This window comes from Balaenoptera physalus (genome assembly GCF_965194825.1).
Source record: "Balaenoptera physalus genome assembly, chromosome: 21".
NCBI lineage: Eukaryota > Metazoa > Chordata > Mammalia > Artiodactyla > Balaenopteridae > Balaenoptera > Balaenoptera physalus.
The window spans coordinates 44,776,792-44,794,974 of record NC_138902.1 but is presented as its reverse complement, the minus strand read 5'-3'; the positions used below and the strand labels follow the sequence as shown (position 1 = coordinate 44,794,974).

The 18,183-nt window shown below is 37.6% G+C and overlaps 1 protein-coding gene and 1 long non-coding RNA gene across 9 annotated transcripts in view; one reads left to right on the top strand and one right to left on the bottom strand.

The window, feature by feature from the left end:
• TENM3 (teneurin transmembrane protein 3) overlaps window positions 1-18,183 on the bottom strand; it is a 2,405,282-nt gene that overhangs the window by 109,117 nt on the left and 2,277,982 nt on the right. For all 8 annotated transcript variants that reach the window (XM_082444070.1, XM_082444075.1, XM_082444071.1 and 5 more), the window contains 5 exons: window positions 10,472-10,686; window positions 4,923-5,133; window positions 4,390-4,491; window positions 4,003-4,197; window positions 2,712-2,912 (listed from right to left, as the gene is read on the bottom strand). In XM_082444070.1, coding sequence (XP_082300196.1) covers window positions 2,712-2,912; window positions 4,003-4,197; window positions 4,390-4,491; window positions 4,923-5,133; window positions 10,472-10,686 — 924 coding nt within the window. The remainder of the gene's footprint in view (window positions 1-2,711; window positions 2,913-4,002; window positions 4,198-4,389; window positions 4,492-4,922; window positions 5,134-10,471; window positions 10,687-18,183) is intronic.
• The window catches only part of LOC309651415, a 375,253-nt gene that overhangs the window by 279,541 nt on the left and 77,529 nt on the right, over window positions 1-18,183 (top strand). The gene's annotated exons all lie outside the window — the stretch shown is intronic.

Here is an 18,183-nt window from a genome sequence, read left to right as displayed (position 1 = left end):
ATGCTGATATTGACTCATAGGGCAGCAAACCTGTTACCCAAGTTCCTCAAAATGCCAAGAAAGAGTGATTTGTAAAAACTACCAGTCTTTTTTTCCTCCCTTAAAATAAGCATGTTAATTAGCTACTAGCAAGATTTCATTTAGGTTTATGCCATTAGGTTAATAGATATCATTTTCATTTCATAAATTTCACATTTGGGGCACCATATCCAATCAATACTTTTATGTGGAAGCGCCTCTGAATTGATGAGGAATTAAGTATGATGACCTACTTGTAGCCTTTATTATTCAACCACCATAGCTATTACCAATGCCACCACCACTCCTTCTATTAATGGCTAACACTTATGGAGTACTTACTATGCGTAAAGCCCTATTATAAGTGCTTTTCACATACTAAGTCATTTACTCCTTACAACAATTGTATATAAGGTAGCACTATTATTGTCCCCATTTTACAGATAAACTGAGGCACAGAAGTTACATAACTTGTCCAACAGCACACAGCTACGAAACAGCCAGTCCTAGCTCGGAAGCCAGGCAGGTCAGCTGCAGAATCCCTGTTTCTTAACCACTTACTGTTAAACAGCAGGTGTTCAGAGGGCAACAGGTGTGGGCAGGGTTAAGAGTAGACAGATTCCTTCGCTGAATCCAAGCCTCCTGCACGATGTTTTTATTTACCTGACACTGCTCATAAAATCTGTCCTTTTTCTTCCCCCTCCTCCCCCTCCTCCCCCTCTCCTTCTGTTTATCCTCTTCCGCTTTCCCTTTTCTCCTCCTCCTCCTCTTGTCCTCATTATTCCTCCTCTTCTCTTCCTGCTTTTTAATTTATTTTTGCTCAGTTGGCCCAAACAGAAGTCGTCACCTTCTCCACCTCTCGCGCGCCTCCCACTGCGGCGCGTCCCGCCGACTCAGTGGTTCTCACCTCTTCCCGACTTTCTCGCCTCTTTGAGAGACGTGAACATCGACCCCAATCTCCCCTGCCTCAGATGTTCAGCTCTTCTCACCCTATTTTATGTTCTGTTTTTTCAGCAAGGCCTGTCTGTTTTGCCTTTACACGTCCCTCAGTTTATCCTTTTCACGTCCACTAACTCCAAGGGACTGTGCCCCCATCCCTTCGCCCTCCTGGGAAAGTTCTCCACGGTGTCTTCTAGTTCTCAGCTTTCCCTGTCCTCTCTGGCGTCTGATCCGTGGGGTAGTTCTGGAACACTGTTCTTGTCATATCAGGGGCACCATTATTGTCAGTGAATTCTCCGTTGTCTAAACCATCGTTCCTAAACTGTGTCCTCATAGTTGGGCCCAACTCAGTTTTCACTCCAAATACTCTGTCGTCACTGTCCCTGTATATAATGATATCCTCACAGTTGTGGCCTTTGGTAATGGTAGCAGCAGCAGCAGTAGTAGTAAAGCTGGTGGCAGCTGTGTTAGAATTTATGATGGGCTAAGCATTGTACTAAGTATTTACTTCACGTGCATCAATTCAAGCAGTTCCCACAGCAGCACCTCTGGAAAGAATGTCTTATGATTAAATCCATTTTATAGATGAGTAAACTGAAGCATACAGTAATTTCCCTAGGGTATACAGCTATCAAGTAGTACCCAAACATCGGATTTCAGAATCCATGCTCTTAAGTACTTTCTAATACTGTTCCCCTAGTCAAAAAATATTCCCTCAACCTCCACACCTAACTGCAATCTTGAAAAGAAGGCAAGAAATGTTAAAAATCTCCTTGAAAACTTTCAACAGGCATCAAGGCAGGATCTAAATACTGACTGAATTTAGCATATTAGTCCATGTAATACTCAATAGAATTATTATACTGGGACACGCTGGTTTTCTAAGTATGTCATGTGTGTGTTTATCTCATCTCCCCAGTTAAACTGTAATCTTCTAGACTAGAACAGCATCTTTTCAAACCGTATGACTAACGCGTGGGTCACGGAATTAATTCACGGGTTGCAATCGGCATTAAAAAAAGTAGAATAGACTTGGGAGAAAGTATCAGTGTATATCACTTTGTAAAGCTTTTGTTTCAGTGATGTGAGTATATGCATATATATGTATATGAGGTCACAACGTAAAAATGTATTTAAGACCACAGGTTATTTAGGTCATGGTCAAAAACTTGAAAGCCAGTATTCTACGGGCAGGAATGACTGATACTCTTTTATACCCACAGTGTCTGTCACAAAGCCATGCACAGAGCTGGTGCTCAAAAACAACGTGACTGATTGATTAAAATTACTACCTGTCATTTCTATTATAATCATACAGTTACAATTAAAAACTCAGTGTTGAACCATTATGTACACCGTAATATCTATATATGTGTACTCTTTACTGTGATAATATTAAGTCTTCTGTTGTCACATAATTTTTTAATTGAAGCTTCTCTGTTTACGAGATAATGTGCTTAAATCTCCAAACTGTACACAGGCCTTCAGAGTTAAGAAGAAAGAGACCTTTACACAAGTGGAAGATTATTCTTTACATTAATACTAAAGGAGAAACATCATGACAAACTGACTAAGCCTGTTTCTTTCCATATTATAAGATAACAAATTTCACTACTTTTAATATTTATTTCTATAAATGTTCACTTTAATAAAATCTATATTAAGTATAATAAGTGTGTTTTAAAAATTAAAATGTCATAACCTTTAGCTAAACAATATTAAGCGCTCAATCGTATGCAATATATGACCCTCACCATTTGAGCAGTCTGGGCCAGTCCAGTTAGGGTCACATGTGCAGGAGCCACTTTCCTGAAGATACGTTCCATGACCAGAGCACTGGTCTGGACACATGGTCTTGAGTATTTCACAGTTGTTACCACCCCATCCTGGATTGCAGTGACATTCCCCATGGATACACACACCATGATTAGAACATCCCGGGTCTAGACAATCAGCTAGTGGAAAGAAAAGAGAACAAATTTACAGTCAAATCTAGAAGGTATACACAAGTACATATGGAACAAAGAATTACACCCCAATCTAATTTACCTGAACACTTTGGATACTCAAATGTTTACCCACCGTTTATTTGCAAGAACTCGTTTCTGAAAAATGCAGAGAATTTATACAATAAAGCATTAAGAATCATGCCATTTAGGTAACTGAGACTCTTGCAAGGATTTGTAATTCTAGTGAATTACACACTTCTGCTCTTGAGATTTCAGACGATTGCTTTCCGTTCTGCCCAATCAGAGGGTAATAAGTATTGGCGTCTCTATAACAAAATCTGAATCAGCTGACCTAATCCATAACCACTGAACACTGACAGCTGTATGGGACCCTCAAATGTTTGAGAAATAAATGAGTTGCAGACTCTCTATCTCTCTTAATTCACTTTAATGTGCTTTAGATGACGAGATTTAATTTAGCAATTTGACTCAATAAAACTTTACACTTGCAGGGCCAATGGCCTGAAAATTTAATTCCAGAGACTTAATTGCATCACTTTGTGTGTGCAGATCAATAAAATCCATTTGACTGAAGAACGGAAATAGTGCTTTTCTGCTTTTTGAAAAAACAGTTCAACTGCACTTTACAGTATAGCATCTTGACTATCAACATTATATACAGTTATGGCACAAACCCACGATGTATTTTTCTCCACCAGTATACTACGTTCAATATTCTGTCTTTCTAGAGATGCCAAAATGTTAGATTTAGAAGCTGACATCAAGGTGAAAAACTGCAAAAAAAAAAAAAAAAAAAAAAAATCAACGGTTCACCACTGGTTCTAAGACAAAAATGTTCGTGTACTTTCTCAGAGTTAAAAAAAAAAATTATTCACACAATTGAGAGAGAGCTAAAGGACTCCTCGGTATTTTTTTCTTTTTATGGGGTAAAATGTTCATGAAGCAAAGCAAAATCAAAATTACTTTCAGAAGGAGGCATATAAAAAGATTCATCTGCCAAACTAAAGGTTAGACATATAAGCTGTTTCTTTATGAAGCTATAACAACAGACCTCTGCAAGGTTTGACATGTTTACCTTCTTCACAGTTCTCTCCTTTGTATCCGGAGTTGCAAGCACAAGAGCCCACGATACAGATCCCACGACCCCCGCACTGCGGGTCGATACACTGCGTATTTGGTACATCACACTCGGTGCCCTTCCAGCCGCTGAAACAGAGGCAGCGGCCCTTGGAGTACTGGCCGTTGCCGCTACACAGCACTGGACAGGCTGCTGTGAAATAAGACACGACAGAGGAATTAACAGCCGCGTTTCCATCGAGATTCTCCAAGAACAGGCACGTTGCTGGAACAAGCAGCATGCCATTCCTCCCCCCTTTTCTCTCCTGTCTTGAGAGCTTTCTGAATTGCTCCTGTTTCTACAGCTTATTTACATTGGCTTGAGAAAAGAATCTAACTCGCATACCTCTTGAACAGTCCGGACCTAGAAATCCTGGAAAACAGTGGCACGTTCCAGAAACACACTCTCCATTTCCGTGGCAATTTCGGGGGCATTCCACCACAGACTCTGAAGAAAAGGAAAAGAAGCATCCTTGCTGTGTAGCCTGCCTCTCGTGCCGGCTAAACTGTGGCACTTCGATCATATTAGCTACACCTTGAAGGAAGCACGGATGGCTTGCTCCATAACCCCCCAAAAGTATTCATTCCTACCAGATTGTTCGAATAGTAAAGCAAAGCGCTGGCATTTCAAAGGCAGACGCTCTAAAGCGTTTTCGTGAGGCACTGCCCTCCCCCACGCTACCTCCAGATGATACTGTCTTCCGGTGCTTCATGATTTGTCACACAGTCATAAACAAACAACTTACAAAATATTTCTCACTTTCACCTCAGGCTTTAACATCCTAGGGATCACTCAAATTGGTGAACGTGATGGCATTTCTACGCAACACAGTGTTGAGGCCAGAAGCCCAGAAGTGATGCTTTGAAAACAGGTCTTACCTATCACAATGGTATTGAACGACACCTGCTCTGCACTCTTCCCATCATTATAAAAAGCCAGATGCCAGATTCCAGAATCCAAGTACTGGATAAAGCCGGCCTCGTGGAGACTGACGGACCTCGCCTGTCGCCCAGCTCTTTCGGACTCAAGCAGGCTCCGTTGCTCTCGTGCAATCAACCTGCTGCCGTCCAGCAGCTCCACAAAGTCGTACTGAGAACGAGGACAAGGAGAACCGTTTAGTAGTCGGAAACAGTACGGCCGTGGCTGCTCCTCTCTTTCCCTTCCAAATGTTTCCCCTTTGCTCTAATAAACACAGTGGTAGAAAAAAGTTCCCGACTGACGGGTCTTCTAGGCATTGCATCTACAGGGGTGATGGAGATTACCCACTGCACACCAAATACCATTGTTGTATTTAAACATCACAGACCATCTCTTCCCTTGATGTGCAATACGGTTTCTAAAGTTATTTAATTCTTCTGACTGATTAAAAAGTTTGTGAGTTTACAGAACAGACTTGTGGTTGCCTAGAGGGGGAGGGGGGTTGAGGGAGGGATAGACTGGGAGTCTGGGATTAGCACATGCAAACTATTATATATAGGATGGATAAACAACAAGGTCCTACTGTATAGCTATATTCAGTATCCTGTAATAAACCATAATGTAAAAGAATACGAAAAAGAATATATAACTTTGATGTACAGCAGAAATTAACACAACATTGTCAATCAACTACAATAAAATTATGAAAAAAATTTTTTTTAAAGTTTGTGCGTTTAGGCAGTTTGGGGATACAACTATAAACCTATACTATTCCAAACCCAGCAGCTCTATTTTAGTTAGACCATTAGATGATCTCTTAAGATCTTCTCCTATTTAATACTCAAGTAGTAACCACGGCTACTGAATACTTACTCTGTGCCAGGATTATTTTTAATCCTCCTAGCAACACTTCCAGGAAGGCATTAATGTTTACACTTCAAAGATGAAGGAAACTGAAGCTTGAGAAGCTTGAGCAGGGTCAGATATCTGGTCAGTGGTGCAGGTGGTATGTGAACTCCAGTGCGCTTTGCTCCAAAGCTCGGGCTGTTTCCGTTACCCCATTCCACCCCTCTCTGTGACCCTGATGTAACCATTCCGAGCACCATGGAGAAAGCCATGGATTTTTACTTAGTTACGGTTAGATCAAAAACATATAACAAGATGCCTTTACATCTTTGATCAAAAGTCTAAAAAATTAAACAATGGAGGAGTTCTGAAGGGATGGCCGGCCCAATTATTATCATGAAGTCAATCATCATTAAACTTAATTTTTGTTTTAGCAAGATGAATCACGAACATTGGGTAGCTGGAAGAATGTAACCGGAGCATTTGAGGATAATTTAAAAAAATATGGGGACTTCCCTGGTGGCGCAGTGGTTAAGAATCCGCCCGCCAATGCACAGGACATGGGTTTGATCTCTGGTCCGGGAAGATCCCACATGCCGCGGAGCAATGAAGCCCGTGCGCCACAACTACTGAGCCTGTGAGCCACAACTACTGAGCCTGCGCGCCTAGATCCCATGCTCCGCAACAAGAGAAGCCACCGCAATGAAAAGCCCGTGCACCACAACGAAGAGTAGCCCCCCTCGCCACAACTAGAGAAAGCACGCGCACAGCAACAAAGACCCAACACAGCCATAAATAAATAAATAAACAGATAGATAGATAGATAGATAGATAGATAGATAGATAGGAAAAAATAAAATGGAACGTGACTGGTAACAGTGGGGTAAAATTTTGTAGCCAGAGATAATTCAGTGAATTTGGAAGACACTGCAAAGACTTTCCAACATAGTTTTAATAAACTTGTTAGACAATAGTTTCTTAAAAGTAGAATCATTCAGTGTCTATAGACTCTTACCCAGTTTCATTTTATTCTTGAGGTATGTATTTATGGTGAAAAGTACACTACAGCACTATAAATACAAATCATTAATGCTAAAGCACTACAAATGTGAATCATCAATATTCTACTTTCTGATAGATTCCTTAAACGGAATTTCATCAGACGTCTATTTAAGGAAAGGTTATTTATAATGAATCCCTTAATACAATCAAATTGAAAAAAATCAGTTGTTGGGATTCTAAGAATCACAGTGAAATACGTTGCCACTGTACACAGACCTCTTACTGTTACTATTGGACAGAATTTAGAATATCTAATTCAGCTTCTGACATACTAAATTTTAAATTTAAATATAAAAGCATTTTTTGTTATTGTTTGGTGTAGTCAAACTGCATTATAACATCATTTAGCTGTGAGAAATATACAAAAAAGCCACAACGTGATTAGCATTCAAACACTTTTTTCATTTACATCTTATGAGGATGAAAATAATGACTGGTATGGATATCTGAACTGCAAAATTTCACTGGGATTCTGTTCTGACATTATCAGAGGAAATTAATTCAGCACGTTTGAAAGGTGCCTCTGCCTCAAATAAGCCATTCATTTTCTCATCAGATTTAAATACTTGCATTAGCATGGCAAAAAGACAAGAAAAAGTTTCTTTTTATGGAAAAACACATAAACACTTTTTTCCCCTAACATAAACACAGTAACTGAAAAAGTGAATGGGAGGAAATTTTGAATTTTAATAGGTCTTTCAAGCCCTATTAATTGTCACCTTTATCATAGGGATCATTGTTTGTCATCACAGTGTGAACAACAAAGTGAGGCTGGGGTGGGGGAGTAGCTGACGATTGTTGAGTATCTACCCAGTTCGAGGCCCTTCGGGGGGCATTTCACACACAACTTCAGGAGGGCACTCAAATACCTAAAGACACGTCCCCTATCTGACACTGAAGCTATCGCCACGGAAAGGAAACAAACTATGTGGAGCAGAAATTTAATAACCTTTGTTCTCAGGGTGTAAAGTAATCACTTACGGGCAAATCCGAGAGTTTTGCTCCGTAACACCTATTCATAAGATTCCTCTGGATTTTGCTGTGCAGCAAGTCTTAGAATCTTATGCTATTTTTAGGACAAAATTCAGTCTCACCACTTTGGAGGAGCAATCACGAGACAAAGCTTATACCTGATAAAGGTATCTTGGTGGTTCGTTTCTGAACAGATTTTCCAAAGTCTTAACTCATTTCAGTTATTAAAATGATAAGAACGCAGAATCTATGAATACCTAACTGTGCTCTTAAATCAACTCTTTGGTGGTGGTAGATTCTTGCTGTAAATCATTGACCTAGAGGAGGGAGTGATTTTAAAGATCACCTGATGCAACTCCTTCATCTTACAGATAGACACTGAGGCACAAGGAAGTTAGACTTGTGCAAGGTCACAAGGTCAGAAAGTGGCAGGGGTGTGTGCTCAAGAACCCAGGTTTCCGACTCCCATTCTAAAATAGCCTTCATGCAGATGCACTTAAAGGATACAGTACACTATTAACTGTACAGCATTAACTTGCTTCCTGAGGCTTCTTAACTGTCCAGGAGAATGAATTGAGCATCAGGGAGAAGAATGTCAATTGATGCCTTGGTAACAATCATATGGACAGTTTTACAAAGGGTCACAAAGACTTTCAAAACTCAGGTGATTATTCTGAATGGTTGGCCAATTTTAATTATTTCAGGTTGATTTATTTAACGTTCCCCAGAAACACAGAAATGTTCACTTTGGGCTGTTTTATAGCATATTTCATGTTTAAACACTGAACTCAGAAACAGTTGTCTGCTCTGGTGATCCTGAATAAACTGCAGGAAGGAACTCTAATAACTGTGGAGCTTAAGAAAATGCATAACCTACTTAAACACATATATTGTGGGAGAAAAGAAAAGTGGATATCACGTACATTGTGTTTAAATACCAGAAGAATTACAAGAAAACCTGAAACTACACCTTTTATTCCCTAGTCTTATATGGTATATATAACCTCCAATAAGTCAACCCTAAATCTTTAAATAAACCTTTAAAGTGCCCAACGCATTAGAGAATTTTTTCTGAAATTAATTTTTGGAATTTATAGGTTACAAGCTCGCTATTGTACTTAGTTTAGAGGTATGTTTCTTGAGTTATACAAAAATAATTTAATCATGTATGTGATTCCAATGGAAAAAAATTTTTTTTTTCGTATTTCACTGGACTACTGCTCTACTAAATGCAATCTATCTGCTATAACTGAAGTCACAGAGGGCCACTTCCACTTAAGCATATCCGGTTATTACATCTTAGTCAGTGTCACCTATAAGATGAACTAGAGTCAAATGCAATTGTAATCTGAAATTTAAAATTGGACCCCAGTACACAATAAGAGGAATTTGACATGTAAACATTAAAGGAATTACTTTAACAATGTAGATATGAAAAACGTTAAATCAGAAAAATGAATACACCAAAGCATGACATTCAAAAAATTTACAGCTGTATAATTTATATATGTATATGAAACTTTCCCTGATCCACGACATTAGAGAGAGCATGTTCAAATTTTTACTCATCTTTTATTTAAAGATATTATTTTTATTAGTATAGGGATCAATTTTTCTTTATAATTTATATTCTGAGGTTATAGAAAAAGCATTTCTCACAAAATTACATAATATAAAGCATACATGAAAATCCTCTGGTCCTCATTTGATAAATCCAATTAAAATTGGCATGAAATTCTATGAGTAAATAAACTGATTTTCAAGCATAACTTTAAGCTCATCTAATTGTCAATTTTAATTAACCATCTATTACATTTTTTGGAATTCCTATTTTGGGGAAAAGTCTGGGCTCCAGTTTTGTGGTAGGTAATTTAAATAATTTATCTTAGACATAATGGGACTTCTTTAAACCACAATTTCCAATTTATACACCACGAGCCAATATTAGATTATGAAAAATCTGTGGGATTATTGATCTGTGACAGTTGTGAGGTGATTTTCATGAAAGCAAATTGACTTTAAAGTTCTTTGAACCTACGATATAGGGGTATTTGAATTGTTTTAAGTAATGTGATCATCCTTGGTGACCTATGAAAGCTCTTTTATCTCTGTATTTCAGTGTTCATCATATGTAGACTAGGAATCATGGCTTGAGCTGATAAAGTTTATATTTCTGTTTATGTTCCCATAATTTCTTTACAAAGAGTAAATCTGACATAAAGTAAAAAGTATATATTTTCAACAGGATGAATACATGTTTGAGATGAAAATGTCATGCATCTATTACATGAAAGGAGTATGATCTTTGGAAATGATCTTAGAATCTTTCTAAAACACTTGGAAAATCTATGGTGTTTTACTACGTACTCAGATGATGTTCAGTATTCATCAGGTTACTCACAAATTCTGTACATTTTAATCAATCAATAATGATTAAAGTCAGGAAGAAAATGCTGTTCTTCCTACTAATTCAAAAATCTCAAGATAAGTGTCACCTATATTCAAAATTCTTTTCACTGTAAAAGATCAACACAAAAGTGGTCAAACAGTTAAACAGCTGAACTTAAGAAACAGAATAACTTTAAAAATGTAAACTAGCAGTTTTCATTGTATTGGTAACAGCGCCTACCTGAGTATGGGAAGGTGGTAAGCCTTTTCGGCCGTATACTCCAATCAGTGCATCTTTCTGAAGAGAGATATTGAATTTAAGAAACTGTGGCTGATCAATGAAGAGCTGTGACCTCCAGAAGATCCCGGGGGGAACCTCTTGGGTTGCTCTTCGGCCAATATCAAGTTCTCCGGAATCTATGGTGTTATTTTCTTGTGTAAATCCACCCAATTTTCCTGAATGTAAGAGATCCATTGAAAAAGAACAAAAAATTAAAAAGAAACAAAGCCAAAAAACAGAACAGCTTTCTGACTTTCAAAAAATTCTTTCTACTTAAATGCTCAGAAATTTCATTTTCTTCTGGATAAATGAAATGCTCTTATTTATTTCTAATTTTCCCTTTAAAAAGTTTTTCTTTGTTAGATATTGTTCATCATCTCTGACTGAGCACATCCTTTAAGATATTGAAGTCAACATCCCTTTACTTCCTCCCAAGGTATGCCTATTACTGTTTTCACACCTACAGTCTTTCTTGATCGCTTGAAACGTAATTATCTTACAAATTATATGTGTTGTTATTTCTTGGGAAAGATTAAGTCTGGTATTTACCAGTCATTCTAAACATACCATAACCCTGCAAAGTGTAAATAAGGCAGAATGGACTATGGAGATTTCCAAATCAATCCTTAAGCAAACAACAAAAACAGTCAATGGCACAGATTCATGTAGTTCCCTCCAAACTATATAGTAGAACGAATGAAAATTCAGATGCCTGAAGGGCGGTTGAGAGGGGGCAGGGGGCATGTTTTGAGGGGAAGGGAAGGAGGAGGGGTAAGTTTAAATTCTCACAAAGTTTTTAATGTAGGCTGCCACAACTTTTCCTCTTTCTTTTGATCTTTACCTCAACGTCACTTTCAGCCTTCCGCACACGTGTATTAGCCCTCTCAATGACTTTCAACGTGTTGAGAACAAACAGTCTCCACTCCCTGAATCTCTGACCCCTCTTAGAGACCATCTCCTTCCCAGTTTTAGGAAACAGATCCAAGAATCCTCTTTTTTTGGAATGTCTCTGCCTCCTTCCCTCTTCATTAAGGTTCTTCCTCATTCTGAGGGGGTTAGTGATAGAGAACGTTTTACAATTTGCCTTAAATGGACACAAAACCACATTGTCTCTTATTCCATGGAAAGGGTCCATGAATGCAAAGGAAGAGAATGGAAGTGGACAGATTATCCTCTACCAAATCAATCTTTTTGAAAGTCACAAAGTTGACTTACTACTGAATTTGTCTTTTTAAGAACACTGATCTGAATATTAATTCAGATATTACATAATGTTATAAAATATCTATTACACAACACCGGATAAGTTGTGAATTCAAAATTTAGATGACTTCATTTCAAGTTGGAGAGTTGTGAACTATTTTATTGTAATGACAGAGGAGAGTCTTCTATCTATGAAGAATTATTAATTTAACATTGAGTTCATTTTTGAGTGTTTACTAGGGACACAGGATTGTGGGTATCAAGAAGAAATATAAATTAGAGAATAGAATCTTAGAGATTAGTCTGGCCTTGATGGCTTCTGCCATCAAGCAACTAGTTACCTGGTTGGGAAGACAACACCTACAAACTAATAAATTAAATGACCATCTAAAGCAACACATGGTTAAAGGTCAGAGCAAAGTGATATCACTGAAGGCTGGAGGTGGAAAGATTTCACAGAAGGGCTAAGTTCTGAGCTAAACTTTGTAGGACAAGTTGGCTAAGGTTTCTGAGTTGGGGTGAATATCATAATTAAAAACATGGCAATGGAACTGAACATGTGTTCGGGTGATGGTGAGCAGAGACATCCATCTGGCTAGAAAAGAAGTTAAGAAAGTCAGGAGTCAGATAAACCTGGGTTTGAATCCCGACTCTGTCACTAACTAGCTGTGTGACCTGAAGGTATATACTAAACCTCATCTGTAAAATGGGGCTAGTAATAATGCAATCACAGGGCTACTATACGGATTACATGAGGTGTTCTATGTAAAGCACTTGGCTCTCAGTAGGTATTAAATGAACGGAAGACATTAATGGCTTTGTCATGGAAGTAATGAAAGATAAGATTGGAAAAGGAAAAACGATATCAGATGGTGGAGGCCCCTGAATACCAGGTTAAAGAATTTGGTCTTTATAATTCATGTTCCTGAATTTTTGTATTTTCAACTCTGTCAAAGAGCATTATTCCACCCCTTTTCTTGAAGGTAGGTATATATGTATATACATACATATATATAGGCATTATGTTACTATGCATATAATTTATGGCATGTTTTAAAAATAGGTACTTGAAATAGATTTAATATGGGTTAATTATACTCCAATGCTACAAAGGCACTTATTTGTTAATATGTTTTGTGTGTGTGTGTGTGTGCATGCGCGCGTGTGTCATCAGGAGAAACAGAATTCAAGATAAGTAAGAGGGCTTCCCTGGTGGCGCAGTGGTTGAGAATCCGCTTGCCAATGCAGGGGACACGGGTTCGAGCCCTGGTCCGGGAAGATCCCACATGCCGCGGAGCAACTAAGCCCATGCGCCACAACTACTGAAGCCCACACGCCTAGAGCCTGTGCTCCGCAACAAGAGAAGCCACCGCAATGAGAAGCCCGCACACCACAATGAAGAGTAGCCCCCGCTCGCCACAACTAGAGAAAGCCTGTGCGCAGCAACGAAGACCCAACGCAGCCAAAAAAAAAAAAAAAAAGATTAGTAAGGAACAGATGTTTATGGTAGATATCCAGGTTATGGCCATTAGGGTCTAGAGTAATTCACAACAGATCACATTTATGGATAAGCGTGAAGTTTGGGGGGGAGTGTGTTATTAGTAAGTGCTGGGATTCTTTTCTCTCTGGACTGCTGCCTCCTACAATGACGTATGCCCACCAGGTGCAAAGGACAGCTACAGCTAAACAGAGACCCATTAAAGGTTCTGATCAGGCAAAAGGTGACACGAAATCACTGTCTCAAGGACATTAAAGTGCAGTAGTGTGGGAAGCCTGGAAGTGGAGACACGAGTTAGGGTACAGGTGCAATAACCTAGGTAGGAGGCAGGAGGGAGCTGTACAAGAAAGCTTAAGAAAAAGTCATTATTTACAGTTTCACTTCCTCTCTTTTTTCCTGACGTCTATAATCACGGCAGTTAACAGTCCTCTACCTACCAGGTCTATCTATCTTTGTTGAACTAATTTACTAATATAAAATGCTCTTGAAAATAAAAGTTCAAAATTGGGTTATAGTAATCATTGTAATTTTTCATGTATCAACTCACAGACTATAAATCATGCATTGAAATTTAAAATACGTATATTATGATATTAATAAATATTCATTTTAGCAAAATTAGAATATATAAATAAAAAGATAAAAAATATAACCCTATACCCAGAGATTACTTTTGCTTGCTATCTAAGCAAATATCTTTCTTTATTCACAGGAATTTTAAAATACCTGAGATCAATTTCTACTTTTCATTTTGGAAGCTTTTGCACAAGAACCTAAATTTCTCATAAATTAGATTTTACCAAAAAGATTAAGGAGGGGGGAAAAGAGAAATGGAATTAACCTTTAGTGAGAACCTACAACATGCCAGGTAGTTTAATCTATACTACCTGTTTCAAATTTCAAAACAACTCTATGAGGTCGATATTATTTTGAGATGAGGAAATTAAGGCTCAAAGAAGTAAATTACATGCCTGAAGTGAGGGCTGAGTCAAGATGCAAATCGAGGTCTGCACAATTCCAGAACTATGTGTTTTATAGAGTCATCCGTAAAATCTTTGCTTTTTATTAAAACAAATATTTATTTCAAATTACTGGGTTTTAAATTTATTTGTCTATTCCATATAAAATCAGGTATGTTAGCTCACTGAAAGATACCAGAGAATCTGCTTAGCTTTCAATTTTAGGACATAATTTATTAGGAAGTAATGGCCAGTTTTGTGTGCCATGGATACTATAACAAAATATTCTTTGTGTTATAATTTATTATAAATTCCCAATAAGTTTTTGTCTTTTGGTTGACTTCCACATGGTGCTATTTAAAAAATACCCAATAGAGTAGTAGTCTTTTTTCCCACTAACATCTGTTAGTAAACATAATCATATTTAAACATGAGATCATTCTTATTTGGACTCATTATGTTCACACATTTCTAAGGCTATTATTATACTTTACTATTATTAACAAGTTCTATTGTTATTTTCTGAAGCTTATGTGACTTAATCTGCTCTCTGGTCTTGATCCTATCTACTGCTGGTATAAATGGTTTTTATAGTTTTCACAGTATATACATACTTTGAGAGCTGGTAAGCATTAAGTGGTGCTAATCCCGGAGCTGTTTTTCCACATCATCATCTTTGCCCAAGAGCATTAGCTTTGGAAACAGTAATCAAGCTCTGACTTCTAGGGTTTCAGGTTTTGCTTTGTTGCTTTCTCCATATCCTATTTTGAGGTGTTAAAATCTTTCTCACTGAAGCGACATGTGCACCCACTGTTGGGTCAATAAGTGTATCTACTTATCCAATTAGTACCATAGCTAATTTAACAGGTGGCTCTTTTTCAGAAAGAAGGTTCTTTCATTTGTAAGACAAAATAACCAAGATTGAGTGGATGTGCTTGAATGGGGCAGCAGTAGCTGTGATCGTAGTTTTCTTGTGTACCTGTAAGGAGAAAGCTTCACCGAATCTCAGAGTTCAAGTGCCCTTGGAGGTCATTTAGTCAAGGAGTCTTCAAACAAGAGTACTCACACCCCTAGGGAACCTGAGGACTTTCCAGTGAGGAAAGAGGGGTAGAGTATTTTATGGGAATTAACTTCTAGAACCTCAACAACTTCCATATGTAGACTTCCTTTACAACAGACGGGCAGACCTCTCACACATCCAGAATCTTTCTTTCATACATTGTCTTAGAACATAAAGTTTCCAGTGTGTCAAACAGGCAAAACTGAAAGTATTTTTTGCTGATAAACCTCCTTTAATCAAGACACCATAAACCCACGGTAGGGCTTTAGTGTTTTTCCTGTCCTACACGTATTTCTATCCAAGGCAAAGTGCGGTGAAGTTGAGAAATGGAGTATTTAAGACTGTTGGCACGTTTTAAAATCCGATACATCAAAAGGGAGGGAGAACCTTATTGTTTCATGCCCCCATCACCCACCCAACCATTGTGCATGAATGCTTTTCATCTGCAGAAGAGTTTCATGATTGCAAAGAGAACATCAATAAAGTAAGACATGTTAAAGGCAATGATGCCTTACTTAATCCAACTGTCAGGCTCCTGGCAAGGATTTGGTCTTTGTCCATCTCTACTTACTGCCCGCCTAGCATAGGAATTCGGAGCTGAGACAGTCGTGACAAAACGCGTATTAAAATAAATTATTTGAACTGAAAAAACAAGTCAGATTTTTTTCTGACAGAAAATAAGTTTGATTTTAATGGGAACTAGCTCTGCCAGTAAATTATATAGTGGGTATTCCTCATAAATTAGTGAGCTAACTAAATAGAGATATTCAAAGTATGTAATATGATAAAAGCATTCAAGAGAGATTACAACAAAGGTAAATGAAAATGAACAGTAGTTCCATTTTCCAGTCCATTCTGCATATATCAGATAAAGTGCCGCGAAGTAAAAGAATAAGAGATATAATTGGCAGTACGTATTTTGCTAAGCCTTGGTGAAGCCTTTTCTGGTATTCTCCATGGAAATCGAGAAATTGTATTTATTCGAAAACTGCATAACAAATCTTTTTGAAAGCAGGTAGTTGTTAATTCTTTGCTTTCAATAAAACTGAAGAAGAAATGTGATGAAGTTGACAGCTTGTAGACCAATAAATATACTTTTTGGAAATAGATCACAATGTGATTTTTAATGTATGACTAATAAGGATTTCAAATAATTGAACGGCATCCTTCTAAAAAAATTCTTCCACTCCCTTCTGCTTATTTTGTAGCAAGATTTCTTATGTTTATACTTATAACAAAGGATAACAGGAACAGAATTGATACTGAACCTTGCTTTGCTCTTGTAATAAGTAATATTCATCAGTGAATATATAAACTATTTGAAAAAGTCCCCATTCGTCTCATTCAGAGGTATTTTTAATACATTTTCACTTTTTATATTTAATAATTATCAAAATGCTCAACACATTTATATCATAATTAGGTTGATTTCATCCAAATATGTACAACTAATAATTGTAAACAAAAATTCAGTACAGAATAAAACGGATTTTTAAAAACACTTAAGAGTATTATGGTTGCAGGAAATAAAATTCAATTTATTTATGTTTTTGAATTTTATATTATTTATTGATTTTTTATACTGCAGGTTCTTATTAGTTATCCATTTTATACATATAAGTGTATACATGTCAATCCCAATCTCCCAATTCATTCCATCACCACCCCCCTGCCACTTTCCCCCCTTGGTGTCCATACGTTTGTTCTCTACATCTGTGTTAAAATTCAATTTAAATTTGTATACATATTTCGTTTTAGAGGCACAAGAACAAAGCAGTTTGAAGATCACTGAAGATCACTGATCTATTCTAGCCTTTCCTATGAAATGTGAATCTCAGTTTTAAGTGCCTATCAATGTCTTTTGCTTCAAATTATTACACTATTTAGAATGGATTTATTTTGAATTAAAGTCTCAGAATGTGTCTTTTCTAAAAGGTAGATGCTGACCTGACCCTGTCATTATAATCAGTGATATAGAGATATAAGGACATCACAGATTTTTCTCCGCTTAAATCCACGGAACTGGCAGCTGATATCAGTGCAACATTCCTGCTAAAAAGCCTCTATTGGAATGTCAGGAGGCTAGAGTTTTGTGAAGGGGCTTTGTCTTCTTAAATTCTGCATTGTTGCTTTTCAAGTCTTGGCTCTCCTCTAATTTGGCCAAGTCAAGTGTGGTCATTCCTGTTAGCATTTTCAAATGCTCTTTATTGACTGTAAACACACCTGGAAGTCAGCCAGCCATTGACACCATTTGATAAACTTGTAAATACCTGGACAACCTCTTCCTCTGAAGCTCATCAGTCCTCCTAGATAAAAGCCTGGAAACAGATGTCTTTCATCATGTCCTGAATTCCAGAAAACTTTGGCTTCAGAGGAAATAAAAGGAGGGCCAGTTTTAGTGCTCTCCATCCTCCCTTACTGAGATCACTCCATCCTTAAGCCCCCAGAGTCTGAACCTGGGAATGATCATAGGAAACACTAAGGTTGTCTGTAGGTTTTACTAAGAGAAAAAGGAGGAAAGATGGAGGAAAAAATAGACAGGGCAACAGAGCGCCCTGTAGTTATTCTAAACTCAAAGCGTGTGGGTTAGGAATCAAACCAATTAAAGCCTTCACAGTAAGAGTGAGATGTACCACATCTTCAAACACAATAAAGTATCATCTTGAAGATTTTTTTTTTCAACTTATCCTGTTGTGCCTCAATGTGGGAGCCACTAGCCGTCTTTTCACCTACTAACTGTGATTTTTCCTTTCATCAGTAAGTATGTGTCACAACCGTCTTAATGTCTTAAAACACAGTTGTCAGAGTGTGAAAACATAAAGAGACTGAGTACCACAAAGCGATTGTTATTCCTCTCCTTCTTATGTGATGCCCAGTTTATATAAAAGCACATCAGTAAAGTGGCATTTTTCAGATAATGCCTTAAAAAAAGAACTCTGTACTCTGAGATATT